This window comes from Halichoerus grypus, chromosome 6 (genome assembly GCF_964656455.1).
Source record: "Halichoerus grypus chromosome 6, mHalGry1.hap1.1, whole genome shotgun sequence".
Taxonomy (NCBI): domain Eukaryota; kingdom Metazoa; phylum Chordata; class Mammalia; order Carnivora; family Phocidae; genus Halichoerus; species Halichoerus grypus.
In genome coordinates this window covers 78,725,268-78,753,227 of record NC_135717.1, presented here as the reverse complement: position 1 = coordinate 78,753,227, position 27,960 = coordinate 78,725,268, and the positions used below count along the sequence as shown (strand labels likewise).

Here is a 27,960-nt window from a genome sequence, read left to right as displayed (position 1 = left end):
TGTAAACTCGTGGGCGATTGGACGGATTCGTGCACGCTCACTGGCGCCGCGACGCTACCGGATTTAAGTTTTGTTTTTCGGTTGGGGTCTCTGACTCGGAGACTAAGCTTAGTGTGGCGTGAGTACAGAGATTTGGGTTTAGGATGCTGGGATTAGGGAATGGGGCCTTGGGCTAAAAAAAACCTGGTGAGGGAGAAGTAAGTGCGGGGACCGGAAGAGGGAAGTTAGAACGTGCAAAGTGAAAGGTTTCGGGGGTGTTGGAGGATTGGGGAGCCATAGCAATGAAGGAGTCGGCAACGGGATGAAATGTAAAAAGGAGTATAGAATTTGGAGGTCCTGGAAATGCGTTCCAATATTCCCTCATCCCAAGATAGTCTAAACCCTCAATTTCCTCATTTGTAGAAGTAAGGAATAATAAAAATACTTGACAGTTATTGTGGGGGTAATCAAAGTAAATGTCAAAATGCTAATCAACATTTAATTGTGGGGCGCCTGGGTGGCTCAGTCGTTAAGCGTCTGCCTTCGGCTTAGGTCATGATCCTGGGGTCCTGGGATTGAGCCCCTCATCGTGCTCCCTGCTCTGCAGGGAGCCTGCTTCTCCCTTTCACTCTGCCTGCTGCTCCCCCCTGCTTGTGCTTGCTCTCTCTCTGTCGAATAAATAAATAAAATCTTAAAAAAAAAAAGATTTAATTGTAAGGAGGGATAAGGCTATATTAAAAAACAACAACAACCCTAAAGGAAGATACCACAGGAGATAGAGGTTAGAAGCTACCTGAAACCCTTAACTTATCTATAAACAAAGACATTGTTCTTTTGGGAGATACAATAATGAGTAAAGCCCATTTTCTTTTCTGCAAGGAACATACCCATCGTGAGAGAAGAAACCCGTCATAGCCAATCACAAAAGACCACATACTATATGATCTCATTCATATGGAAGTCCAAAATAGTGAGATCTATAGAAATAGAAAGTAGATTAGTAGTTGCTTAGGGCTTGGGGGGGAGGTGGAGCACAGGGGTGATGGCTAAAGGATATAGGATTTCTTTTTTTTTTTTAAGATTTTATTTATTTATTTGAGAGAGAGAGAGCATGAGAGGGGGTAGGGTCAGAGGGAGAAGCAGACTCCCTGCTGAGCGGGGAGCCCGATGCGGGACTCGATCCCGGGACTCCAGGATCATGACCTGAGCCGAAGGCAGTCACTTAACCAACTGAGCCACCCAGGCACCCAAGGATATAGGATTTCTTGAAGTGATAAAAATGTTCTGTAATTGTGAGGGTTGCACATATCTGAATATACTAAAATCATTGAATTGTACACTTTGAGTTGTATGGAATGTGAATTATATAATTATATCTCAATAAAGCTGTTAAAAATGTCACCCATAATCCTACCATACCAACCCAATTACCATTTTTATTTTCTAGGTTGTTTTTTACAAGAGACAAATTCACCCAATTTGAAGAAGTTTTGTGGAAGGAGGTGAGTTTAAAGGAGGAGAGTAGTCATTTTAAAGGAGAGAGTGAGAAAAAGATGGTGTACTCGAAGGGTTGTTTGGCAGAAGAAAGCTAATGGAAGACAGAAGCAGAAACTGCTTTTCTAGCTAGGTCAGATAGTGATAAAGTAAAGCAGAGAAGGTGGGTAAGGGAATGCCAGATGATCAGGGAAGACTTCACCAAGAAGGTGACATTAGAACCCTCAAGGAGAGGGAGCAAGCCATATATAGATAAATGGGAAAAGAACATCATAAATGAAGTAGAAGTTTGAAGTCTGAAGTAAAAGTTTGTCTGGCATGTTTGAAGAATAGCAGAGACCAATGTTGGTGCAGTGAGCAGGGGGAGAGTTGTAGGGGTCACAGAAGTCCTGGCGTAGGCGGATCATGTAGGACCTTGGAAGCCATTTTAAAGACCTTGGCTCTCTGACTAAAACTAAGTCTTAGGAGGCTTTTGAGCAGAGGAGTTTTGTGTTTTGACTTACATTTTATTTTTTTTTAATTAACCATCACAATAGGTGTAACATTTTACACTTGCACTAGTAGTGTGTGTTCTAGTTGCTCTACATCCTTGTTGGCACTTGATATTATCTCTCTTTTTATTTCTTTTTAATATTAGTTACACTAGAGAGTGTATACTGGTATCTCATGGTGGTTTGTTTTTTTTTAAGATTTTATTTATTTATTTGTCAGAGAGAGAGCACAAGCAGGGAGCAGCAGACAGAGGGAGAAGGAGAAGCAGGCTCCCTGACGAGCAGGGAGCCCAGTGTGGGACTCGATCCCAGGACCCTGGGATCATGACCTGAGCCAAAGGCAGATGCTTAACGACTGAGCCACCCAGGCGTCCTTGACTTACATTTTAAATAATCACTCTAACTACTGTGTTGAGAATAGACTGCAGGGGCTGGATTTGAGAGTGGAAGCAAAGAGACCAGTTAAAGAGGCTCTTGTAGTCATCCTAGCAAGAGATTAGTGGGTTGGACCAGGGCAGTATTGGCATGAGCAATTGTCAGATTCTTGATATTTTGATGGTAGAGCCAATAGGATTTGCTCATGGATTGAGTATAGCATGTAAGACAAGAGGAGTAAAATTGCTCCAACCAAGGTTTTTGGTCATAAGCAACTGGCAAGATCGAGGTAGTAATTACTAGAATGTAGAATTTTTTTTTTTTTCTAAAGATTTTATTTATTTATTTGACAGAGAGAACAGGTAGGCAGAGGGGCAGGCAGAGGCAGAGGGAGAGGGAGAAGCAGGCTCCCTGCTGAGCAGGGAGCCCGATGCGGGGCTCTATCCCAGGACCCTGGGATCATGACCTGAGCCGAAGGCAGCCGCTTAACTGACTGAGCCACCCAGGCACCCCTGGAATGTAGAATTCTGAGAGAAGAGCAGGTTTTGGTGGTAGGTGTTTATCAGGAACTTGGTTTTGGACTTGTGAAGCTTGAGAGACCTGTAAGACATCCAAGTGGAGATAGGGAATAGGGCAGTGAGATAGGATGAGTGGAGTGGAGGGCAGAGTCAGCACTGGAGGTAGGAATTTGAAAACTATTAGTGTGTACGTAGTATTTAAGAATGACACTTTTTTTTTTTTTAAGATTTTTTATTTATTCATTTGAGAGAGAGTGCCCAAGTTGGGGGCGTGGTGACAGGGCAGAGGGAGAGTGAGAAGCAGGCTCCCGCTGAGCAGGGAACCCGATGTGGGGCTCGATCCCAGGACCCTGGGATCATGACCTGAGCCGAAGGCAGCTGCTTAACTGGCTGAGCCACCCAGTCGCCCCTAAAACTGACACTTCATGCAGTCATTGAGGCAATAAGTATAGATAAAGAGGAAGAAGAACTAGCAGTGACTGAAAATTAATGACCAGTGAGGAAGAAAGAAAACCAGGAACCTCTGGTGTCCTAGAAGTCAAATGAAGAAAGGTTTCAGGGAGGAGGAGCAGGGGCGTTCTGGGGTTCCGAGCGGGAAAATGGTATATAGAATTAACAAGAGTGATTATCTCTTTTCACTCTTGTTCACAAAATTCTTCTCCAAAGGACTGAAGATTATAAACAGATACATACCAATTAAAAGAGTACAAGAACAGAATATTACATCATTGTGCTCAAAATCAGAATGGGTTGACAAAGCATGCTTGATAAGCCAGCTTTCCCTAAGCTAATAAACTTTGCCCTTCCCTCCTTCTCCGTTCCTCCCTCTTCTCCCTTTCTTCTCCTCTTCTCTCCCCCTTCTTCCCTTCTCTCCTGTTCCCTCCCTGTTTGTGAGGTTATCTTCATAAAAATTTCTGTGATAAGATTATTCAAATAGAGGAACCCAAGCTCCATGTTAGCAATTGGAATGGAGACTGTAAATGGACCTTATAAAGCTTGTAATTTTTTCTTTCTCTAAGATGAAACAATAGATAAAGCTCACCAGATGTCAGTGGCTTTGTATTTATTTTAAATTTAGTGTAATTGGCCCTCTACCTTAATTTCCATTTACTGTCCCTTACTTGTTAGAAACTTTTCTGCATCTCCCTCCTATTTCAGCAAAAGGATTGTAAATTCGTTTTGCATTGTTGTTAAGGAGGCTTTTCTTTTGTGTGTGCTTATCCATCCAAACATTAGATGCCATTCTGATTTTATTTAAAAATAGTAATGACGAATGCCTTATGAAAATTCAAAAGTCATAGATTTTCAGGATTTGGAACTACTATAAAGAATCCTACATTTTAAAGCATCACATTCTCACCAGCAGGTACATCTGGTGATGGTGGAAAGGGAACATGTCTGTGTATCCTGTACTGTTTTTTTTTGGTCTGTTTCTGACCCTTCATTCTGAATTTTCATGTATTTTACAGGTGTGAAAAGGACAACATGAACTTGACCCCAGTGCATACCCCCGTCTGCAGAAAGTAAGACATTTGCTTATTTTCAAGTTGTTAAAGAATCAAGACTTCTGTAGCTGTAAGTGCAAGTTAGCTTAGGAACTAGAAAGGTTTTAGAAGTGTTTCCAAACTCTGGATTTGAACTATATTAGGCCTTATTTCTCTATTCTTATTATATGCAATTCGGATTTAAAACTAGGACATATTAAGTGTTAATACCCGAATCCAGGCAGTTTGAATGGGCCTGGTAGAGTGCCCGTGGATCCTGGATTACAGAGGAAACAACCAACCAGCATGCAAACAGGGGACTTTTAATTCTGGTTCTGCCATCAACTTCCCGCATGACAGACATCCTCATCCTCATTGCCACAACTCTCAACTGCAAAATCTCAGCAGTACCTCTTAGTTCATCTACTGATCTATTTCCCAGAGTAGTTATAATGCAACTCCCTTTGAAGACATGAAACATTAAGTAAAAAAACATTTCTGTCACGAGCTTTTAGTGATTGAGAAAATGCTAGGGGTTTTTCCTTCATGCTAGCTGAAAGTAAATTTTAATATCTCTTCTATACATGCCTACTTATTAAAGGTGCTGACCATCTCCTTTGTTAACTACAGCTCTGGGCATCCAGTATAAAGTTTCTCCACACTGTCTATTTTGTTATGTTGTAAATTGCAGAGAGTAAGCCAAAGTGGATTAATTTTCACAGGGTTTCTCCACTTCCACACCATTTGTTTTCTGACTTGCATTGTTTTAGACGAACGCTCTTGTTTGCTAAAAGCAAAGAGAACTTCTTGCCCAGCCTTTCATTAACCTTTGATCTTGTCTAGTCTTGGTCTGTGTAATTCAAATGTCTCTGATGCTGATGTGATTGTGTGGTTACTAACTAAGGCTATGTTTTCTAATCCTGAATCTTATATTTATCATTCCCTTTCTTAATAATTTTGCCACTTATATGTACCTGTTCCTAAAAACAGTTTCATTTGGCAAGTTCCATTCTTAAATAAATGGTAATATCTTCTACATATGCATCTATGCACATTTCCCCATTTAATGTTGCTTGGAGGATTCATTCATATTTGGATATCTCTAATCCATAGTTTCTAATGACTTTGAGTAATGTTCCATTTATATAAATATACCACAATTTATCCATTACCCTACTGAGTGGATGTCTGGAAGGTTTACCATTTTTGTTATTACAATAATGTTGCTATGAACATTTTCATATGTGTCACCTTGTACACATATGCATGAATTTCTCTAGGACAAGAGGAATAGCAGTTTTACTAGATTCTGCCAAATTACTCTCTGTGGTGTCAAGTTAGACTCCACCAGCAGTGTATAGTGTTCTTTTGCTATGTATCTTAATAGTATTAAATTTTCTGTTATTACCTGGTCTTACTTGGGTAATATTTCATTTTTTTAATGATCTTTTTACTTTTTTAACATATATTTTGAATCTAGCTTTAAGTCTTTAATACTTGGAAACCAGTTCATAAAATTAGTCACTAACCCGGAACATCAAACTTTGAAGGTTTATGAGCACCTTAATTATAGCACTTCAAGAACATAAACTCCTTTTTTATTTAAGAAATTATGATGTCTCGGGGTGCCTGGGTGGCTCAGTCATTAAGCATCTACCTTCGGCTCAGGTCATGATCCCAGGGTCCTGGGATAGAGCCCCGCATCGGGCTCCCTGCTCAGGGGGCAGCCTGCTTCTCCCTCTCCCACTCCCCCTGCTTGTGTTCCCTCTCTCGCTGTGTCTCTCTCTGTCAAATAAATAAAATCTTCAAAAAAAAAAAAAAAGAAATTATAATGTCTCGTAAATGTTCAAATAGTTTAATGAATATGTCCTTTCTGATTTCTCACAGGCCAACAACTGTCTCCAAACATGATGTTACCTGTGACTTCAGTGGTCCCACCAAGTGGAAGGGAATGTCTTTCTTGGATTCGATGGAGTCAACTCCCTTGCCTTCCACGGAAGATCGTCTGGCTGTCCTCTGCCCTTCTCAGGAGCTTCTGGAATATTACCAAAAGAAGATGGCTGAGTGTGAGGAAGAAAATGAAGACCTGTTGAAGAAACTGGAACTCTACAAAGCAGCTTGTGATGCACAGGTGAAAGGGATGATGCGTTATACCCTTTTCGGACTCTGGTTGAGTCTATTCATTCCTGAGAGAAGTGCCGGCTCATATTATCAGCAGATATTTTCTTTTTTTTTTTTTTTTTTTTTTAAGATTTTATTTATTTGAGAGAGAGAGAATGAGAGAGAGCACATGAGAGGGGGGAGGGTCAGAGGGAGAAGCAGACTCCCTGCCGAGCAGGGAGCCCGATGCGGGACTCGATCCCGGGACTCCAGGATCATGACCTGAGCCGAAGGCAGTCGCTTAACCAACTGAGCCACCCAGGCGCCCCAGCAGATATTTTCTTTTAAAAATTCTTTTTTTATTGCTTTCTACCGCAGCCTAGCTACCTATCCACCCTTTGGGTCCCTCACTAGATTATAATCTCCGCCAACTGCTAGACCTCTAAAACCTTAGAGGTCTCTTTTATACTTCTAGTTCTTTCACCCCCTTACACCTGACTTCATTTAACTTCATTGTTAGCTCTGTAACTCCTTGATAGTTCAATTTTCTCAGTGTTGCCTGCCAGCTTCTGACCTCACATCCTTCCTTCCTAACCCAAACTCCACTGTGCTTCACTTCAGTAACTGTACTGCCTGCATGGGACCCCATGCTTATTCTTCTGGCCCTGCTTGCATAGCACAAACGCTAGCTATAATTTCATCCAGTTCTCCACCACCTCTTCTCTTGGAGCAGGATTTCTCAACCTTAGCATTATTGACATTTGGGGCTTGGTACTTGTTTGTCGTGAAGACTGTTGTGTGCATTGCAGGATGTTTAGTAGCATCCTTGGCCTCCACTCACTAGATATCAGTAGCACACCTCTTCCCCCATCCCCCCGACCCCCAGTCATGACCATCAAAAATGCCTGTGGATGTTGCCCAGTTCCTCCTGGGGCATAGGCAAAAATCGCCCCCAGTTGAGAACCATTGTCCTAGAATGGTTACATATCATTACAGAATAAATTCATGGTAAACTTGTCCATCTGTATCCTTAGTCACTATACAGCAGTTTTCTTGCCTGTGCATATCTGTGCCATACCTTCACCCTCCACCAGCCTGCAACCCCTTCTTAGCCCTCGTCTCTCAGGCCATCTTGTTTCCTAGTTCACGGAGGAGACACCGGCTATCACACATGCGCTCTCTTCCTGCCCATCCACACAGGTCATCTACGTCTATATCCATCTCTCTTCTTTTTACTGCTTCAGGGACAAGCTGTCTCTGCCTGTTCAAGCTGCACTGATCCAACAGTTCCCCTAGCCCCCATTCCTTTCTCCTCCTCAGAAACCCTGCTTCATCATCTCTCTTTTCTGTGTGTTCTATTTTTAACTTCTTGCCTGACGTTGGCTTTTTGTCCTCAGTATATAAACCTACTCAAGTCTTTCTTCTGTACTTGTGCTTCCCTCTAACTACTCTCTTATGTGGATGGCTCTTTTCTCAACCACACCTGTAGAATAGTTTGAGTTTGTCACCTACTCAGTGACCTCTTGACTGCAGTTTGGTCTCTGTCCCCATTGCTCCACTAAAAGTGCACCTCCTGTGGTCTCTGGAACCTGCTAGTCAAAATGATCTCTTCGTGGCCTTTGCAGTATTTGTCACTATTGATCTCTCCTTTCTGCAGACTTGTCCTTTCTTGATTTCCGTGTGTCATTTTCCTTTCCCAGTTTCTGTCTTACCTCTCTGACCAGTTCTTCTCAGTCTCCGTCAACAGCCCCCCTTCCTTAGTCTTAAATATCAAAGTTCTAGATTCCACCATATATGGTCTTGTCATATTCATGTCTTCTACTACTATATATGAGATGATGACACCAAATAACTAACGCACTTTTCTCCTGAGTTCCACATTAACCTGTCCATGTCTGAACTACTCTCCTCTTTTCTACCTACCCACACATAATCTGTACCACGAACATTTCCCCTCCCTCCATTCCTTATCTCTTCACTTTTTCTTAATTCCGTGTCCAGTAAATGGTATCGTTGCCTGCAATTCTCCCCAGCCCCTACTTCCGTCACTTGGTAAGTCCTCTTCATTCTGCTTCCTAAATATCACTTCACCCATTCCAACAACTTAGTCACTGTTTCCTCAACACTAGTTCCACCTTTCATTATGTCTCCCCCGAACTATGACAGTGTCCTCCTTACCAGTGTCCAGCCTGTGGCCTCATACTTCCCCACTCTGCCTCTGACTGTCCGCTCCAGCAGCACTGAAATACTTGGGGTTGCCCAGACACGGAAGGCTCTGATGGTTCTTTCTCTCTCTTCCCCAAGAGTACCCGCCCTCTGCTTGTCTCTAGCAGTTTTCATCTTTCAAGTTCCAACTTTGGTTGTGTTCTCTGACTTCCCAATACCTGCAGAGGTTTTACTCCATTTTACTATGCACACTCTTTCATGAAATAACTATTTCATTTTAATGTTTACACATCAAACATCTCTCCCCCCACAAAATTCTCCCAACTCTGTAGGCAAGAATCATACCTTTTTATCTTTGTTTTTCCAAAATTATATAATTCTTATTACATAGAAAGCATTAAAAAAAAAAGTGTGACTAGAACAGGTAAATCATACGGCATTATAGGGTTCTGTAATCTGTAAAAGAAAGATAGGAGAGCTTTGATGTTATAGGCAAACATCACACTCACCCTGTAGCTTTTTTTTTTTTTACCCTTCAGCTTTTAAACTCAAGTCTGTACACAACCTGTTGTTGTCATTTGAATTCCGTGTTGGTGAAACCATTCATTTTGTAATATTTCTGCATGAACTGATCCACCATATCCAATCAGAGATACTCCTGTGAAGTGCAATATCTTTTCAACTACCTTTTTTTCCTCCCCCCAGCATAAACTAGAATGGGATTTGCAGCAGAGGGAGGAAGAGATTGCTGAATTGCAGAAAGCTCTAAGTGATATACAGGTCTGCCTCTTCCAGGAACGGGAGCATGTTTTACGCCTCTACTCAGAAAACGACCGACTGAGAATCAGGTACCAAGTGGGAGAAGGGAAATATTGGGGTTCTATTTCTAAATTACACTAGACGAGGGGCACCTGGGTGGCTCAGTCATTAAGCATCTGCCTTCGGCTCAGTTCATGATCCCAGGGTCCTGGGATCGAGTCCCGTTGGAAGCCTGCTTCTCCCTCTCCCACTCCCCCTGCTTGTGCTCCCTCTCTCGCTGTGTCTCTCTCTGTAAAATAAATAAATAAAATCTTAAAAAATAAATAAATAAATTACACTAAACAAGATACATTTCTCTATGGTCCTCTTAGGTTGTGTTCCCCAGGAAGCAGATTCTGAGATGGATGTGAGGATGGTTAGTAGGGGGACTCTGAGGAATAACATCTATGAGCAAATTTGGGCAGAGGGAGAATTTGAACTGTGATTCCGTGGTAGCAGAGGCTTCAGCCAACCGCATGGGGAGCTCTGAGGCCAGGACAGCCATTCAGAGGCAAACGAGTTGACCTTTTATACTCATTGGATGTCGGCTGTCACCAGGGAGGGGATGTAAACCTGAGAGAGGCAGCCTCCTTCAGCCTAGGGCAGTTCCTGGAGAAGGACTCAGCTCTTGGGTGATGGGTGTCTTGGTCCTGAAGGTGGCATCTGAGCAGTGTTCCACAGCATCCACTACTAAATTTTTTTTAATTGTGGTAAAATATACTTAACATAAAATTTACCATTTTAGTCATTTTCAAGTGTATGGTGCAGTGGCATTAAGTATATTTATGTTATCATGCAGCCATACCACTATCCAGCTCTAGAACTTTTCCACTGTCCCTTATAGAAACTCTGTACCCATTAAACAATAACTCATCACCCCCCCCCCAGCCCTTAGTAACCACTGTTCTACTTTCCATATATGTATTTGACCTCACAGAAGTAGAATCATATAGTATTTGTCCCTTTGTGTCTGGCTTATTTCACTTAGCATAATGTTTTCAAGGTTCATCCATGTTGTAGCATGTATCAAAATTTCATTCCTTTTTAAGGCCAAATAATATCCCACTGTATGTACTTACCACATTTTGTTTATCCATTCATCCACTGATGGACATTTGAATTGTTTCCACCTTCTAGCTATTGTGAATAATACTGCTATGAACATTGGTGTACAAATACCTATTCAAGTCCCTGCTTTCAGTTCTTTTGTGTATATACCCAGAAGTGGAATGCTGAATCAAATGCTAATTCTATATTTTTGAGGAACTGCCATGCTGGTTTTGATAGTGACTGCACCATTTTACATTCCCATCAGAAGTACACAAGAGTTTCAGTTTCTTATTCATACCAACATTTGTTTTCTGTTTTTTTTTAATAATAGCTATCCTAATGGGTGTAAAAATAGTATCTCATTGTTTTGATTTGCACTGCCCTAACGATGAGTGATATTGAGCCTTTTTTCACATGCTTTTTGGCCAGTTTGTGTCTTCTCTAGAGAAACGTCTGTTCAAGCCCTTTGCCCATTTTTGAATTGGGTTCTTTGATTTTTACTGTTGTTTAGTTTTTAAGAGTTCTTTATATATTCTGGATTTAATCCACTTTAATCCAATAGATAAGTGATTTGTAAATATTTTCTCCCATTCTGAGTGTTGCCATTTTACTCTGTTGATAATCCTTTTGATGCAAAAAAACTTTTTATTTTCGTAAGGTCCAATTGGTATACTTTTCCCTTTGTTGCATCTGCTTTTGGTGTCATATTCAAAAAATCATTGCCAAATCCAATATCACTATAGTTGTTTTTTTTGTTTGTTTTTAAGAGAGAGCGCTCATGAGTGGGCGTGGGGAAGGGGCAGAGGGAGAGGGAGAGAGAGAATCTTAAGCAGGCTCCACGCCCAGTGCAGAGCCCAACACAGGGCTCCATCTCACAACCCTGAGATCATGACCTGAGCCGAAATCAGGAGTTGGACGCTCAACCGACTGAGCCACCCAGGCACTCCCACTGTGTTTTAGTTTTAGCTCTTACAGGTAGGTTTTTGATCCATTTTAAGGTAACTTTTGTATATTGTGTTAGGTAAGGGTCCACCTTCATTCTTTCGTGTGTTGGATATCCAGTTTTCCCAGTACCATTTGTTGAAAAGACTGTCTTTTCTCCATTGAAAGTTGAGAATCACTTGACCATACATGTGTGACTTATTTCTGAGCTGTCTATTCGATTCCGCTGGTCTATAGGTCTGTCATTATTGTCAGTACCACACTGTTTTGATTACTGTAACTTTGTAGTAAGTTTTGAAATCAAGACGTGTGGGTCTTCCAACTGTGTTCTTTTTCTAGATTGTCTTAACTATTTTGAGTTCCCTGAGATTCCATATGAATTTTAGGATGGATTTTTCTATTTCTGCAAAAAATATCATCGAGATTTGATGGGAGTTGCCCTGAATCTGTAGATTGCTTTGGGTAATATTGACATCATAATATCAGGTCTTCCAATCCATTTATTTATGTGTTCTTTAATTTCTTTCAGCAGTGTTTTTAGTATACAAGTCTTTCACTTCCTTGGTTAATTCCTAAGTATTTTATTCTTTTTGATGTTGTTGTAAAGCAAATTATTATCTTAATTTCCTTTTCAGATTGTTCACTGTTAGTGTATAGAAATGCAACTGATTTTTGCATGAAGAATTTGTATTTTGCTACTTTGCTGAATTCTCTTGTATCAGTTCTAATAGGATTTCCTTGGTTGGTTTGGTTTGGTTTTTGTTGTTTTTGTGGAACCCTTAGGTTTTCTACATAGAAGATTGTGACATCTTTGCACAAAGATAATTTTACTTCTCTCTTTCCACTTTGGATGTCTTTTCCTTTTTTCTTGCCTACTTGCCCTGGCTAGAATTTCCAATACTGTGTTAAATGGAAGTTGTGAAAGTGAGCATCCTTGTCTTGTTCTTGATCATAGAGGAAAACTTTTGGTCTTTCACCATTGAGTATGATGTTAGCTCTGAGTTTTCCATACATGGCTCTTACCAGGTAGAGGTTGTTTTCTTCTTTACCTCGTTTGTTGAGTGTTTTTATCATAAAAGGGTTTTGAATGTTGTTACATGAGATTTCTTTATCAATTGATGATTGTGGTTTTTTTCCTTTATTCTGTTAATGTGGTGTATTACATTGATCAATTTTCATATGCTGAACTATGCTTGGTCCAGAAATAAATTCCACTTAATCATGATGTGTAATTCTTTAATATGCTCCTGAATTTGGTTTGCTTGTATTTTGTTGAGGATTTTTACATCAGTGTTCATGAGGGATATTGGTATAGAGTAGTTTCCTTGTAATGTCTGTCTGGCTTTGGTATCAGGGCAATGCTGGCCTCATAGAATGAGTTAGTAAGTGTTGCCTCATCTTCAATTTTTATTTATTTTTATTTTTTTTAAGATTTTATTTATTTATTCATGAGAGACACAGAGAGAGAAAGAGAGAAGCAGAGGGAGAAGCAGGCTTCCCGCTAAGCAGGGAGCCTGATGCAGGCCTCGATCCCAGGACCCTGGGATCATGACCTGAGCTGAAGGCAGACGCTTAACCATCTGAGTCACCCAGGCGCCCTCATCTTCAATTTTTAGAAAAGTTTGAGAATTATTGGTGTTTGTCCTTTAAATACTTGGTTTGAGTTCACTAGTGAAGACATCAGGTCCAGAGTTTTTCTTTGTCAGGAGGTTTTTGATTACCAACTCAATCTCCTTAATAATTTTAGCCTTGACCTAATACAGAACTTCCTTCCAACTCTGGGCCACACTGAAAGCTCACCTTTCATGTCACTTGATATATGGGTCAGAGCAGTATTCCAGAGTATGGACTATGTTCTCTGGAGAGACCTGAAGAGTCTTTTTTTCTTCCTGGTAAGGGTAAGGTACAATAATTTGTCCTTTACTTTGAAGGGAATGTCCTGTCATGCCTAGATCAGACCCCTAAAACTTCACTGATGTGCTTTGTAAGGTTTACCTCCAACTCTCTGAAGCATATGTATCTTACCAAGGGTTCTAACGCATCTGCCATTTCTTGTCTATCCAGTCTAATTTAATCTGATATCATTAGTAGTGAACTAATGAGATCTGTGGTATAGCCAGATCCAGGTCTCTTTAGACTTATTTGATAGCACACAGAAGAGTTAACCTGGTTTTATGGAAAGACTGTAAAAGTATACTGTGTTCACCCCACACAAATGAGAACTATTTCCGGTCCTGTTAGGAATGGAAAGGAATACATTTGCTTAATCAGTATCCATATACCATGTACCTAAAACCAACTTAATCTGCTCTAGCAAAAACACTACATCTAGCACAGTGACCGAAATTGGGACCTACTTGGTAGTAGTCCACTGTTATCCTTCTGGTTTTGCATAGGTCATACTGTGAATTAAATGGGGATTTGATGGTGACCTTGACCCCTACATCCTTTAAGTCTTTATTTACCATCTTGGCAGGGGTAGGGAGGGGCAGTTTCAGAGTCTTCTTAACCCAAAAGCCAAGAAGTTTGTTGAAGGTTTTGCCAACTACCAAATATGTCCATTGCAGTTATACATTTGGAGATGGGGAAACTGACCGTTGATTGGGTGTGGACCCAGTGGATCCACTGTGAGCTGGACCTGGAACAAAATTCTGTTGATTACATGGTTCCTATATACTCCAGTGCCATGATAATGCAGGTATCAATGTCAATTCAGACCCTGGATCCATCAGTCCTTGAATTACCTGGGTAATTCCTTTCCTCCAGTGTATAATTACTTAAATAAATGGCCATGGGTCTTTTGGGGAAAGACTAGGGGACTCATTATCATGTACACTTGCTGTCTTACCAAGTCTTACCTCCTGGGGACCCAGCTTCTTTGTCAAGTAATAGTCTTAAAACTGGCTGAGGTGTGGAAGATGGGTCAGAGATTGTGATTTTGTATAGGGTGCTGCCCTTAGCCTCCCTCCATCTTTGATTTATTTTATTTTATTTTATTTATTCATTTATTTATTTTAATTAAGCTCCACATCAAGCATGAAGCCCAATGTGAAGCTTGAACTCATGACCCTGATATCAAGACCTGAGCTGAGATGAAAAGTTGGATGCTTAACCAACTGAGCCACCCAGGCGCCCATCTTTGATTTATTTTAATTTTTTAAGCTGTACCCACCCATCTGTCGAGCCTAAGAACACTATGTTTGTTTTTTTAGAGATTTTATTTATTTAGAGAGAGAACGAGCACAAGTGGGGGGTGGGATAAAGGGAGAGAGAGAGAGAGAATCTCCAGCAGACTCTCTGCTGAGCACAGAACCCAGTGTAGGGCTGGATCCCATGACCCCGAGATCATGACCTGAGCCCAAATCAAGAGTCAGATGCTCAACCAGCTGAGCCACCCAGGCGCCCCAAGAACACTATGTTCTATTAACCATCTCCATACCACAGGCTCTGAAATCTCGTTTTAGAGTTTGCTTCCTTGGTCCATTTCTGATATCAACGGTCTTAGGTTGGGTTCCCAAGAAAACAGACTCTGCAGTGGAGATTTGCTTGCAGGAGATTTATTGGAGAGTGCCCTCAGGAATAACCACCTATGAAGGAATAAGGAAAGTCTGATTGGGCAGCAGTTGAACTATTTAATTAACTTCAAAAGACCTCAGCCAGTGCCACAGGGTGCACTGAAGCTGGGATGGCCCTTCAGAGATATCCTGAATTAAGGCAAGGGGATTGGACTTTTCTGCCCTCTCATTAGCTAGGCACTGGGTGCAGTCTGTCCATTGGATATACAGTTGGTTAAGGCAGTCCCTCTTAACTGAGGACAATTCTGGAGAGAGATTCATCTGTGAGCCACAGTTTGCTACATTGCTGGCAGTTGGAGGAATGAACCCATCAGTGCTAAAGAGGAGAATCTGAGCAGTGTACCCCAGCATCCACTATAATTCTCTTCTAGAACCAACTAAGAAATTATTTTCTGGTCCCTTCTCTCTGAATTCCTGAATATAAATATCTGATGTTTTAAAAATTAGAGCTAAGGTCTCAATAAATCTTACTCAATTTTAATTTGTTGTTGCCATTGTCTTAATAAATCAGAAAGGAGATCCTTTAAATAGAAAATTTTACTTCCTCCGAACACAATGTGTGCTTACTCTCTATGAGAATTGCAGGGAGCTAGAAGACAAGAAAAAGATTCAGAATCTCTTGGCTCTTGTGGGCACAGACACTGGAGAAGTGACCTATTTTTATAAGGAGCCTCCAAACAAAGTAAGTAATATTTGGTATGGCATGGTAAGCATGATTTTTTATAAAATGCAGGCTGGGGTCCAAAATAAGAGCAATTTTGGTACTTGCTGAAGAAGATAGAAGAGAATTAGCTGTCATAGTCTCTAAGTCTTCAAAGCATTTTCTGTAATTACAACGAGCTTTGTGCTTTTACTTACTCTTTTTTTCCTAAAAAAACCATCATTTACCCCATTTCTCTGTTTGGAAACCTTAAAGCACAGAGGAGTGGATGTTTTGGGTGAGATTAGAGAGGAAAGCAAGAGCTGACTTAGTATGGGAGCAAGTTTGCAATACTCAGGTTTCTTTTTTAATCTTAGTTTATGCTGATGACAAAAGTAATGATGGTCTTTATTAAAAACAGACAGATTTCAGAAATCTGTCATATAAAAGTGGCAGTCTCTTTTATCCCAGAGATAAAGCTCTTTTTCCATTCATATAGAAATATTTATGTGTATATATAGTTTTTCCATTTTTACTCTTCTATAAACTGCCTCAGTGAGCATCTTCACTTGATCTTAGCCAAAAGGCCGAGAAGCGATCAGTGAGCATCTTTATGCATATCTACATATGCATGCTTTTGTGTTCCCATTATTTTCCTAAAGGCCCTTGCCAAAGATCCCCTGCCCCTTTCTTTTAGCAGATATTATGAAATAACTCTGAAATTTAATTTTTTAGTTTATATCACTAGCATTGAGTTTTATCCACTTTGTTACTTTGTCCACTTTGGTGTCTCCCATGCATGACATTCTTATATGATTATGGCAGTTTTGACCAATTGGATTTATGAATAGTGTTTTGATCTACAGAAGTAAAGCTAAAAAGTGAAATACGACATTTATAGGAAAGCTAATTCTATACTTTTTGGTTTTTTTGCTTCTTCAGGTCAGCATTCGCTCAAAGACTATCCAGGCTGTAGGTATATGTGAACAGAATGAATCTTCCTCAGCTTTCAGAGCAGGTACCAGCCATATTATAAATTCTCGATGCAGAATTCAAAAACATGGTGCAAATAATTAGATTTCGTTTCCTCTATGTTATAATAATAAATGTTCATAATGATGTCTCTGCTGGTTTAAGATCTCACTGAGCTTTTTTTCCTTTAACCTTCCCATGATGTTTTAATAAAGGAGAATAAAAAATACATAATAAACATGCTTACAGATGATAAAACAGATTTGGATAACTTCTGGGATCACAGAATGTTAATTAGCTTTTAAGCCTCAGTCTCCTCTCTCTCTTTTTTAAATGGAAATCCCAATTTTATTTCTTTGCCTTTTTTTAGAAAATTGAGATACAATTGACATATAACATTACATTTAAGTATACAATGTAAGGATTCAATAATTGTATATATTATGAAATGATCATCACAGTAAATCTAGATAACATTCATCACCACACATGGTTACAGATTTGTTTTTCTTATGATGAGAACTTTTAAGATCTATTCTCTTAGCATAAGCCTCTTGAATCATCCTAGGAATTTTGTTCAGTATAATTTTAGTGTTGCTTATTTTTAAAATCTTGTCTTTTGAAAATTGGGTGATACATCATAACCAAATGTTTAGACTTACTTTTCCTTATTCCTTACCTTTTCTGATTAAATAAGATTTTATGAAGAAAATAGATACAACTCCAAAGGAAAATTCTTTAGAAAGATGAATATTATTATCCAGGAGACCTCCTCGCAGAGTTCCTTTAGAGAGATTCCCATTTGAAAAAGTATTACTATAGTCATTGTATGCTTTCCTTTTTTTTCCTTTCCTTCTCTTCTAGGTAAATGAAACCTCCTCTGCAGAGGTCTGCTGATGCTCAAATAGCCAAAAGAAAAACTAAGTAAAGGTCTTGATTAATTTTTGTTTTCTATTTTAGATTCTAAAGTAAACAAAAGAAAACCAGCAATAAGAGAGAAGGAAGAAACTTCTGAGCAATACCAAAGAGACATACAAACACTTACCCTACAGGTAAAGCAGACCAGGACAGTTTCTGTCCACAAGTTTAGCTTTGTGTAACATATCTTTGTTATCATAGAAGTATCTCCTTGCACACATATTTTTTTCTTTTTTTTTTTTTTGTGTGTGTGTGTGTACATATGTTTTCATTTCTTTTTTTTTTATTAACATATAATATATTATTTGTTTCAGGGGTATAAGTCTGTGATTCATCGGTCTTATATAATACCCAGTGCTCATTACAACACACACCCTCCCCAATGTCCATCACGCAGTTACCCCATCCCCACCCCCCTCCCCTCCAGCAACCCTCAGTTTGTTTCCTAAGATTAAGAGTCTCTTATTTTGTCTCCCTCTCTGATTTCATCTTGTTTCATTTTTTCCTCTCTTCCCCTATGATCCTCTGCCTTGTTTCTTAAATTCCACGTGAGATCATATGATAATTGTCTTTCTCTGATTGACTTATTTTGCTTAGCATAATACCCTCTAGTTCCATCCACATCATTGCAAATGGCAAGATTTCATTTTTTTTGATGGCCTTGCACACATATTATATCTAGGCATCAAGTGATTAAGAAAATTTAGGTTGTTCCTAATTTCTAAGACTTCATGTTTTAAAACCATTATTCTCTGTTCAGCCATTCTAGAAGTGCTATTCTGAACCTTCTGTTCTTTCAGCTTATATGCTTAGCCCTACCCAACAAAACTGTCATACAGTAAGAATTCCCTTTGTGGTTGGCCTTAGGGGAGACACACAGAGTTAAAATTGTCTCTGCTGATAGATTAACCTGTAGGGGTATATCCGTTTATTTAGTGCATGTGTTCTAAAGTCCTCAATCATCCTTTTACCACCTGGTAATTGTGTATTTTTTGCAACCATGATTTTTTTTCTAGGTGCACTTAAGTTCCTGTCCTTACAGGGGTACAAGAGGAGTCTGTTGCTTTAAATGATAGTTTCTACCCGTGGCCAGTATCTCCATTTGGAGTGACAGCCAGAACCAGAGAAGGAAATTACATGATACTGATTTTGCTCCACTTTTTAAATTAAAATTGAAGAAAAGAGTCATTCTGTTTCTATGCAACCAGGGAGTCTTAGAAGGGAGATAGTCCTAAGAATCCCAAAGGGGAGATAGTGAAAAACTGAGACTGTTAGGGTGTAGAGGAAACTGGATTTTCTAGCTTTTTGTGTGTGATGCAGATGCTTTGTTTAGTGTGGACAGAGCTTGCTCTTGTGTAGCCCAACCCCATTTATAAGACATTACATAAAAAGGAATACACTTAAGATTTTTCTTCTATTTGTTTTGTTGCTGTGCTTTTGTTTGTGGATTTTTTGTTTTGTTTTTTAAAGTTTTCTGGAGAAAGACTCGCTTTTCGAGGTAAGAAATAAGTGGAAGCAAGACAGGAGTGGATACCTCACCCCTTTTGGCCTGTCTAGGTGGAATCACTGCAGGCTCAGCTGGAAGAGCAGACCAAGCTTTCTAGAGAGCAAGTTGAAGGGCTCATGGAGGATAGACGGATTCGCATTGAGGAAATACAAGTTCATCACCAGAGAAATCAGGACAAAATCAAAGAGCTTACCAAAAAGTGAGTGTTCAAGAAAGCTGTACCTGACAGATTTGTAAACTTTTCTGAGTGGCGTAAAAGTTAACAGTCCTGTCCTTTAGCAGCATAAGACTGTGGAACTGAAAGAGACCTTGAAAAATCTGTCTTCGTTAGACACCCCTGCCTCTCTGTAGGTGGGTGTCCAGGCTTCTCTAGGAGTGCTGTTGATTCTGTTCTTGAAGCGTTGGCAAGTATCCCACATGCTCCATTTAACCCACTTTAGAGTTTTAGCTTGATCTTAGTGGTTAAGAAATGTTCTCTTACCCATTGACAGGTTATCCGACTCAGCCCAGTATGGTAGGGACCTTTTCTTTTGTTTGGTCTTTCACGAATGTGGGAAAAATGACTACGTACCTGTGCAAAAACCACAAACTCTCTGTCTTCACTGCTTCTATTTCCTCACCTGCCTGCCTTTCCTCACCTTTCTGCAGCCTGGTTTCATCTGCACCGTTTTACTAAGCATGTCCTTTCTAAGGTCATCACTGACTTCTTAATTCCCATGGCCAGTTATCTCTTTCCAGTCCTCATTGTAACTAGTATCGTTCTGGATATTTGGTACCTCTAACCACCCTTTCTTTGAAATTAGTTCCCTTTGATTTCCGGAACAACCTGTCTTGATTCTTCTACCTGTCTGACCCTCCTCGGCTTTTTGCCTGCTTCCAGTGGCTAGACTGTGCTGTACAGATCTCTTCAGTTGAATATGTTCGAACACCTCCAACTTACTGTGACTGAAACAGACTGTTTTTCTTTCCCAAGAAACACCCCCTTGTCCCATCTCAAACCTACTACTTCGTTCTTTTTCCCATTTAGTTTAATGGTATCCATCCCGTTTCCTAGGCTTCCCAGCCTTAGAGTTATCTTCAACTCCACACTCTCTTATTCCTGAATCTGAAGCCCTATTGAGTATGAGCCTGGGAAGGCTCTCCAGTCCGTTCTCTCCCTCTCATTCTTCTCACATTGGTTCAAGCTATTCTTTTTTTATTATTATTATTAAGATTTATATTTTTCTGAGTAATCTCTACCCCCAACGTAGGGCTCGAATTCGCGACCCTGAGATCAGAGAGTCGTGTGCTCCCCCTCCTGAGCCAGTCAGGCATCCCCCAGCTCTATTCTTGTTTACATTGCTGCAGTAATCTAACTGTTCTTCCTCTCACTGATCCCACTGCCTTCTACAGTCTTCCTCACTGTTATAAGTTAGTGCCTCCATTAGGAGTTACCAACAGCTCAAAAACATGCGATAGCTCCCCATTTACTTATGATAAAGTCCTGCTACCTCAGCATGAATTACTAGAATCTTCGTCATCTCGCACCAAATTAACCTTTTCAGTCTCAGCTCTTCCTCTACTGCTGTGTTTTACCCCGTCCTTCAGTCTGACTACTAATGTCTGTTGCTTGTGGGATCCTTGCTGTGTGGCAGGCACTTTGCTGTGCATGTTCACCTCTTCTCTGAACACTTCCCCAGGCAGAATTCAGTTTTTCCTCCTCCACATTCTATGATGACTCGCCTGCCCCCGGTGGCACTTAGAGCCACCTATTAGAGTCACATCTGTTCCCCAGGGGCTTGCTGTGGCCTCTGCCCTGCCCTGTATGCATAACAGTCACACAATAAACATTTGTCCAACACTTGGTGATCCTTATCAAGCTCCATCTTACTTCTTTTTGCATTAAACATTCTATGTTTAAAATTTTTTTTCATGTTGCATTTTTAATGTCCTTTTATCTTCTTTTACTGTCGTCTTAAACTTCTCTAGTGCCTCTTCCTCCACTTAGCGGTATGGTGATTGGAACACCTGGGTTGGCTCAGTCAGTTAAGCATCCGACTCTTGATCTCAGCTCAGGTCTTGATCTCAAGGTCATGAATTCAAGCCCCACGTTGGGCTTCAGGCCCAGCGTGGAGTCTACTTAAAAAAAAAAAAAAAAAAAGTGTGATGATTAAAATTGGATGTGATTCTTAAATTAAGATCTCTGACCAATACAGGATAGAAAATGCCTTCTGGCTCTTGCAGGCTCTGTTTCTTTTAACACAGTGTAATATGTTTGCATGTGGCCAGCTCGTCTCCATCTTTATTTTTATTTTTGGTATTTTGTGCTTACACATAGCATGTTCACTTTTCATTGGATTTTAATTGTTTTTAAGGAAACTGTGTTTTTAAATTGTCAGAGTAATTTGTAATTTTGTATGTGTCTTCTAGAATATTAATAGCCATCCTGGTGTGGCATTATCTGTACATCTGAGCATATAATCAGTCCCTTACATTAGATAGATCATCCTAAGGATATTGAATGGCATGAAATCCAAGGCCTTTAATGACTGCCCTTTGGGTCTCACTTTCAAACCATTTATACATTAACAAGACTATTACTTGCCCAGTTTGTAATTGAGAACATAATGTAAAATAGAATAAAATAACTCATTGAAAGCAAGAGAGATCTTGTGGTAACTGAATCAATCTCTCTTTATACACATACATGTATACCTGAGTGTATATACATTCGTTCGGTGACAGTTACCCTGCTTTGTGCCTGCATTATGCTATCATGTTTCCCTTATCTGTGTATCCTGTTACTCATGGAAAGAACTGAGTTTTTCTGACATTATTTAGTCAGTGGAAAATTACAGTGATTGCCTCATGGTATTTAATATTCCTTGCAAGCAGTTTGATCATTTGATACAGTATTTTTCTAGAAAGTGTTGATGTTAAACTGATGAGTTGCTAACTTCTGGGGATATCCTTTTTTGAAGATAGAAACATCATTTGCCTATTCCTAAATCTCAGTAGTCAGCAGGAATCTGTTTAGTACTCTGTGTGTTTAGTAGTTGGTACTGTTCTTGACAATCTGGTGGTAGCAGGGCAAAAGTAAACGATCAATAAGGGATATGCTTTCACTCAGGTTAAAAAATATGCATGTTGGGGTGCCTGGTTGGCTCAATCAGTAGGGCATGTGACTCTTGATCTTGGGGTTGTAAGTTCGAGCCCCACGTAGGGTGTAGAGATTACTTAAAAATAAAATCTTAAAAAAAAAAAAAAAAGAAATGAAACTATGCCTTTTGACAGTTAAAACATGACGGGGCGCCTGAGTGGCTCAGTTGGTTAGGCATCTGCCTTCGGCTTGGGTTGTGGTCCTGGGGTCCTAGGATCGGGCCCGGAGTCAGGCTTCCTGCTCAGTCGGGGGTCTGCTTCTCCCTCTCCCTCTCCCTGCCCCCGCTCGTGCTTTCTCTCTCGCTCGCTCACTCTCTCAAATAAAATCTTAAAAATAAATAAATAAATAAAACATGACACAGTGTATGAGCAAGTGTCAAATTATAACACGGGTAGCGATTTAAACTGATAAAGAATTTCAGAAAATGGAGAAACAAAATGGGCTAAGGTTGTCACAATCTCTCCATGGAGGAAACTGATCTTGAGAAAACGACAAGATTTGATATCGGGCAGTTTACATGTGGAGCACAGCATAAAGAAAATCAAAACTATTTTTGACATTTTAGAACTTGTGTTCACCCTCAGTCAGGGAATAGTCCATACTTATGCAGGCTATGTCTTTTCATTATATAACCTGGAATTAGCATTGGGAAAATATCTATAAAGACCAGTCTATTTGGGCACCTGGGTGGCACCGTCAGTTAAGCAAGTTAACTTGATTTCAGCTCAGGTCATGATCTCAGGGTCGTGAGATGAAGCCCTGCATTGTTCTCCACACTCAGTGGAGGGTCTGCTGGAGATTCTTTCTCTCGCTCTGCCCCTCCTCATGCTCAATTGCATGCGTGCATGTTCTCTCTCTCTCTTTTTTTTTTTAAGATTTTTATTTATTTATTTATCACAGAGAGAGAGAGAGAGAGAGCACAAGCAGGGGAAGCAGCAGGCAGAGGGAGAGCCCTGCTGAGCAAGGAGCCAGATGTGGGACTCAGTCCTAGGACCCCGGGATCATGACCCGAGCTGAAGGCAGATGTTTAACCAACTGAGCCACCCAGGCGTCCCATGTTCTCTCTCTTTTTAAAAAATATTTAATTTTTTTATTTGAGAGAGAGAGATCATGAGCAGGGGGTAGCAGTAGAGGGAGAAGCAGACTCTCCGCCGACAAGGGAGCCCGATGCAGGACTTGATCCCAGGACCCTGGATCATAACCTGAGCTGAAGGCAGAGGCTTAACCAACTGAGCCCCCCAGGTGCCCAATAAATAAATCTTAAAAAAAAAAGACCAGTCTGTGAACTAGTGCACATGGGTAGGTATATTACACTTTGTCCAGTAAAACATGTAAGTTTGCCAGTGATCAGATTGTGTTTTAAATACTGCTAATGATATTTTATAGAATTTATATATTGCACCTTTTTTTTTTTTTTTTTTTAAGATTTTACTTATTTATTTGACAGAGAGAGAGAGAGCGAGAGCAGGAACACAAGCAGGGGGAGTGGGAGAAGGAGAAGCAGGCTTCCTGCAGAGCAGGGAGCCCAATGCAGGGCTCGATCCCAGGACCCTGGGATCATGACCTGAGCCGAAGGCAGACGCTTAACGACTGAGCCACCCAGGCGCCCCAATATATTGCACCATTTTTAAAGAACCTGTATCTTCCCTTTGTTTGAGTAACTATGCATCATATGTACCAGTAAGCATCTTGGTGTCCACATTTGTACTTTCTTTCATAGTCTTCATCATACCCAAGAACTTCTCTATGAGAGCACGAAAGACTTTTTGCAACTCAGATTTGAAAACCAAAATAAAGAGAAGTCATGGATGCTTGAAAAGGATCATTTGATGTCAAAGATTAAGCAATACAGCATGCAGTGTAAGAAGAAAGAAGATAAAATTGGAAAAGTTTGGCCAGTCATTCATGAGACTCATCATAACCAAAATGAATATATTAAGGTAGTTTTCTTTTTTTTTTTTTTTAAAAGGAGATTTTTTTTTTTTTTTTAAAGATTTTATTTATTTATTTGAGAGAGAGAGAATGAGAGACAGAGAGCATGAGAGGGAGGAGGGTCAGAGGGAGAAGCAGACTCCCCGCTGAGCAGGGAGCCCGATGCGGGACTCGATCCCGGGACTCCAGGATCATGACCTGAGCCGAAGGCAGTTGCTTAACCAACTGAGCCACCCAGGCACCCTAAGGTAGTTTTCTTATGTCTTACAGAAATTGTTAATTTCTCTAGAAAAGTTGAAAGAACTCAGAGAATTCCAAAGAACCTAAGAATTGTCATACAAGATCCATTCAGTCCAGGAAGCTGTTGTAGCAGCACCCTCAAGAGATAGGTTTCAAAGCGTAGCTTACCATTATAGTGTTTGGGGATTTAGAAAAGTAAACTATTGATTGATTCATTTATTCTTTCAGCAAATACTTATTGCACTCCTACTATGGGCTAGGCTCCGGGGCTATAGCAGTAGATAAATTAGACCAGGTCTGCCTTCATGGCATTTACATTTTAATGGGTGAAAAGGGGGGGGGGCACCTCGCTGGCTCAGTGGCGAGAGCATGCGCCTCTTGGTCTCAGTGTCATGAGTTCAAGCCCCACATGGGGTGTAGAGATTATTTAAATAAATAAATAAAAACTTTAATGGGTGAGAAGGTACAGAAACAAAACAGAAAATGATAGCTTATTAAAAAATGGTATTAAGGAATTAAAAAGATTACATGAAGATTATATATAGTTGCTGAAAGTCTGCTTTTGTAGGGAAGCACAGGGACCCTCTGTAAAGTCTAATATTGTTGCTGAGACCTATAAAGTGGTACTGAGCTTGCCATAAAGACCTAGGGGAAGAGCATTCCAGGCAGAGGGAAGAGCAAGTCTAAAATATGTTCAGGGAAGAGGGCGCCTGGGTGGCCCAGTTGGTTAAGCGACTGCCTTCGGCTCGGGTCATGATCCTGGAGTCCCGGGATTGAGTCCCACATTGGGCTCCCTGCTCGGCGGGGAGTCTGCTTCTCCCTCTGACCCTCCCCCCTTCATGCTCTCTCTCTCTCATTCTCTCTCTCTCTCTCAAATAAATAAAATCTTTAAAAAAAAAAAAAAATATGTTCAGGGAAGAAAGGGAGTATCAGTGTGGTCATAGAGGAATAAGCAAGAAGGAAGTGGTAAGCAAAGAGGTTGGAGGGTGGGCAGCAGCCAGTCATGGAGGGCCTTACAGGGCCTTTACTTTCCTGGTAAGAATATTTAGCTCTAAACATTGTATGTCTTTGAAGGTTTGTGTGTAAGGAAGAAACGTGATCTGATTAAGGTTTTTACCGATCATTCCCGCTGCTCAATGGAACATGTGTATTATATGTTCTTGTTTCTATTTAAAGAAGAGCTTCAGAAATGTGTCCCAAAACATATATTGTCATGTCCTATTTGGTACAGTTCTGAGCTCCATTATCTGACCCTTCTCAGAGCCAAAAATATTTGTTTTATTTTAAAGAATTTCTAATATGGACACTTTAGAAAAAGGTTAAGAGAATCATCTAGAAATAGGAGGCTTTCAAATGTTCTCCAAAGTTCCTTGCCATCTTGTTCCTTAACTCGTTTTAGACTTAATGGAAATCATTTATTTCCTTTCGTTGCCTAAGTGCTACTTGAATTACCAAAATTGTAATTTTATTTTCCTTCTGACCTGCAGTCCCTAAAGGATAAGTTAATACAAGAGAAAAAATTATCCAACATGTATCAAGAGCAGTGCATTTCCCTAGAAGAGGAACTTGCCCGAATTCGTGAGGAAGAGGGAGTGAGGAGAGAGATCTTCAAGGTACAAAATTCTCTTCCACTTCTGACTGAGTGGGAAGCGCAGATGCTCCGGGAATGCTTCCCTCATCTTCACAAATGCCTTGCCATGTCCCTATATTTAGGATCGTACTAACAAGATGGGGAAGCGTTTACAGGTGATGACAAGACGCTATGAGGCCTTGGAGAATCGGCGTATCTTGGAAGTAGAAGGCTTTAAGACGGATATTAAGATTCTCCGGCAGAAGCTGAAAGACTTGGAGCAAATCCTCTATAAGGTAATTGCTGACTCTGAATTACCGAGGGGGGAAAAGGGGTGCAGGTAAGGAAACATGGTCGTGAGGGCTCCTCAGAAGAAAGATGGGCTGTTTCCCTGAGGGTAGACCCTAGCGGATCACCATCCTTTAAGTCTCATTAAAATTAGCTTAAGTGCACACCAGAGGGAGGACACAGTAGACTGAAATCATTGCTAGCCTGTACCATCGTACTTTGATCTGAGTTAAACTTATCAGAAAGCTTCATCCTTCCCAGATCAAGAAGTAGATGAAAAGACCGGTGTCTGTTTTACCAATGGGGAGAGTGAGTGAGTAAGTAATGAAGTAATTTCTCCCTGTCAAACACAGCTTTATGTAGAATTCAGGTTGCCTCAGAATCCTTCTTAAAGAGATTTAACCAGTCATCCACATATCCTAAATGATTGCTATGTGCCAAACAAGGTTAGTTATAGAAGAGACGCTTTTTTTTCATTCTTTGGCAAATCTACCAGTAATGTTTATATTGATCTCTTTTTTTTACTCATTATTGTCTGTTGATTTCTATCCTATGGCTTCTTTACTATCGTGTAGGAAAGCAGAGTCCCATGCCTTTTCTGCTTTAATTCTACTCTACATTTTCTTTCTTTTAGTTAGTCATTAAGCAAGCTAAGGATTGAATTTATCTTATGTGCTAAAAGTCTCCCAAAAAGGAGCCAGCATAGCCTAGTCTTTATGATTTCTTTTCCCTGGCATGTGCCATAATCATTTCTTCTTCTTCTTTTTTTTTTTTTTCCAAATCTCTAGGCAACACTTAATGCCCGGGCAAACCAGGATCTTGCCATTCTGCGTGAGGTGCGTGACAGCAATAGACGGGCACATAAGCTACAAGGAGAACTAAAGAACCTTAAGTCCAAAGTCTTTGGTCTGGAGAATGAACTTAGACTCTGTTGATGTTTACGTTTAGACATGGCCCTCATCTGGAATAGGTCGGCTTCCTGAAATCTGAGGAAAAGGTCCTCTTCTCCCAGAAACTACGCACAGAGTTGGCTAGAATCATGATATCTGTTATTAAGAAGACAGGGCTAAGAATTAGGGACCACTAAAAGAGCCCTTCTTGCATGCGAAGCTTTAGCTATCATTTTTGCTGTCCTGTTAACCTTTTTTGTGTTTTTGGTCTGGGTTATAACCTGAATTACTTAGAGACTTTCCCACATTATTTCTCCCATTTATAATATAATGACAGTTTTTGTTTTTTTAAGAAGGCAGTGATCATGAAAATTCCGGAAGAAAATATTGACCGAGTGTCAGTAGTTGAACTCTGCCTGAGATCAGGACATCCTCTGAGGTTGCCCAAGGCAGCAAATCACAATTTGTCACATGTAAACAGGTAGTAATTCTGTTATTTAACTTTCTTCCGTCATGAGCTGAATTACTTTTTTGGATACCCAGTCTCAGGAAGTTTCACCAGAGGGCACTAGAGACCCTAGTCTTTTCTTTTTCTTTTTCTTTCTTTTTTCATTTCTTTTTTTTAAGAGACCCTATTTTTAAGCAAAATGTTCATCTAGGAAAATAAAGGTGCCACTTTGGTAAGAGTGAGTGAAACTTCAGTGATCCTCATATGAAAGATCATTATTTTACCAATAACATGCTTTTAAAAAAACAATGTATATATTTTAAATCAACTATTTTTCAATAAAAATGTAATTGGGAAAAGATTCTAGTTTCCTGTAATTTCTTGTTAAAAACCACATTTATAACTTTGTTAATGACTTGGTTTACTTACTTGTTCCATGGTCTC

General features: G+C 40.2%; 1 protein-coding gene across 1 annotated transcript; it reads left to right on the top strand.

Annotated features, from left to right (window-relative positions):
* Positions 1-26: 26 nt before the first annotated feature.
* On the top strand, positions 27-27,877 carry CCDC77 (coiled-coil domain containing 77). Its single transcript, XM_036092335.2, has 13 exons — positions 27-118; positions 1,427-1,481; positions 4,327-4,380; positions 6,229-6,472; positions 9,313-9,455; positions 15,558-15,654; positions 16,555-16,630; positions 17,545-17,636; positions 19,060-19,208; positions 23,869-24,088; positions 25,808-25,933; positions 26,034-26,186; positions 26,967-27,877. Exons 3-13 carry the CDS (start codon positions 4,343-4,345, stop codon positions 27,111-27,113), a joined length of 1,485 nt encoding a protein of 494 aa, XP_035948228.1. The 5' UTR covers positions 27-118; positions 1,427-1,481; positions 4,327-4,342; the 3' UTR covers positions 27,114-27,877.
* The last annotated feature ends 83 nt before the right edge of the window (positions 27,878-27,960 follow it).

Bases quoted from the DNA above. Each gene is read 5' to 3' on its own strand.
- CCDC77 (XM_036092335.2), top strand. From the start codon at position 4,343: ATGAACTTGACCCCAGTGCATACCCCCGTCTGCAGAAA. The intron at 24,089-25,807 runs GTAGTTTTCTTT...TCTGACCTGCAG, and splicing joins ACCAAAATGAATATATTAAG to TCCCTAAAGGATAAGTTAAT. The intron at 26,187-26,966 runs GTAATTGCTGAC...CCAAATCTCTAG, and splicing joins TGGAGCAAATCCTCTATAAG to GCAACACTTAATGCCCGGGC.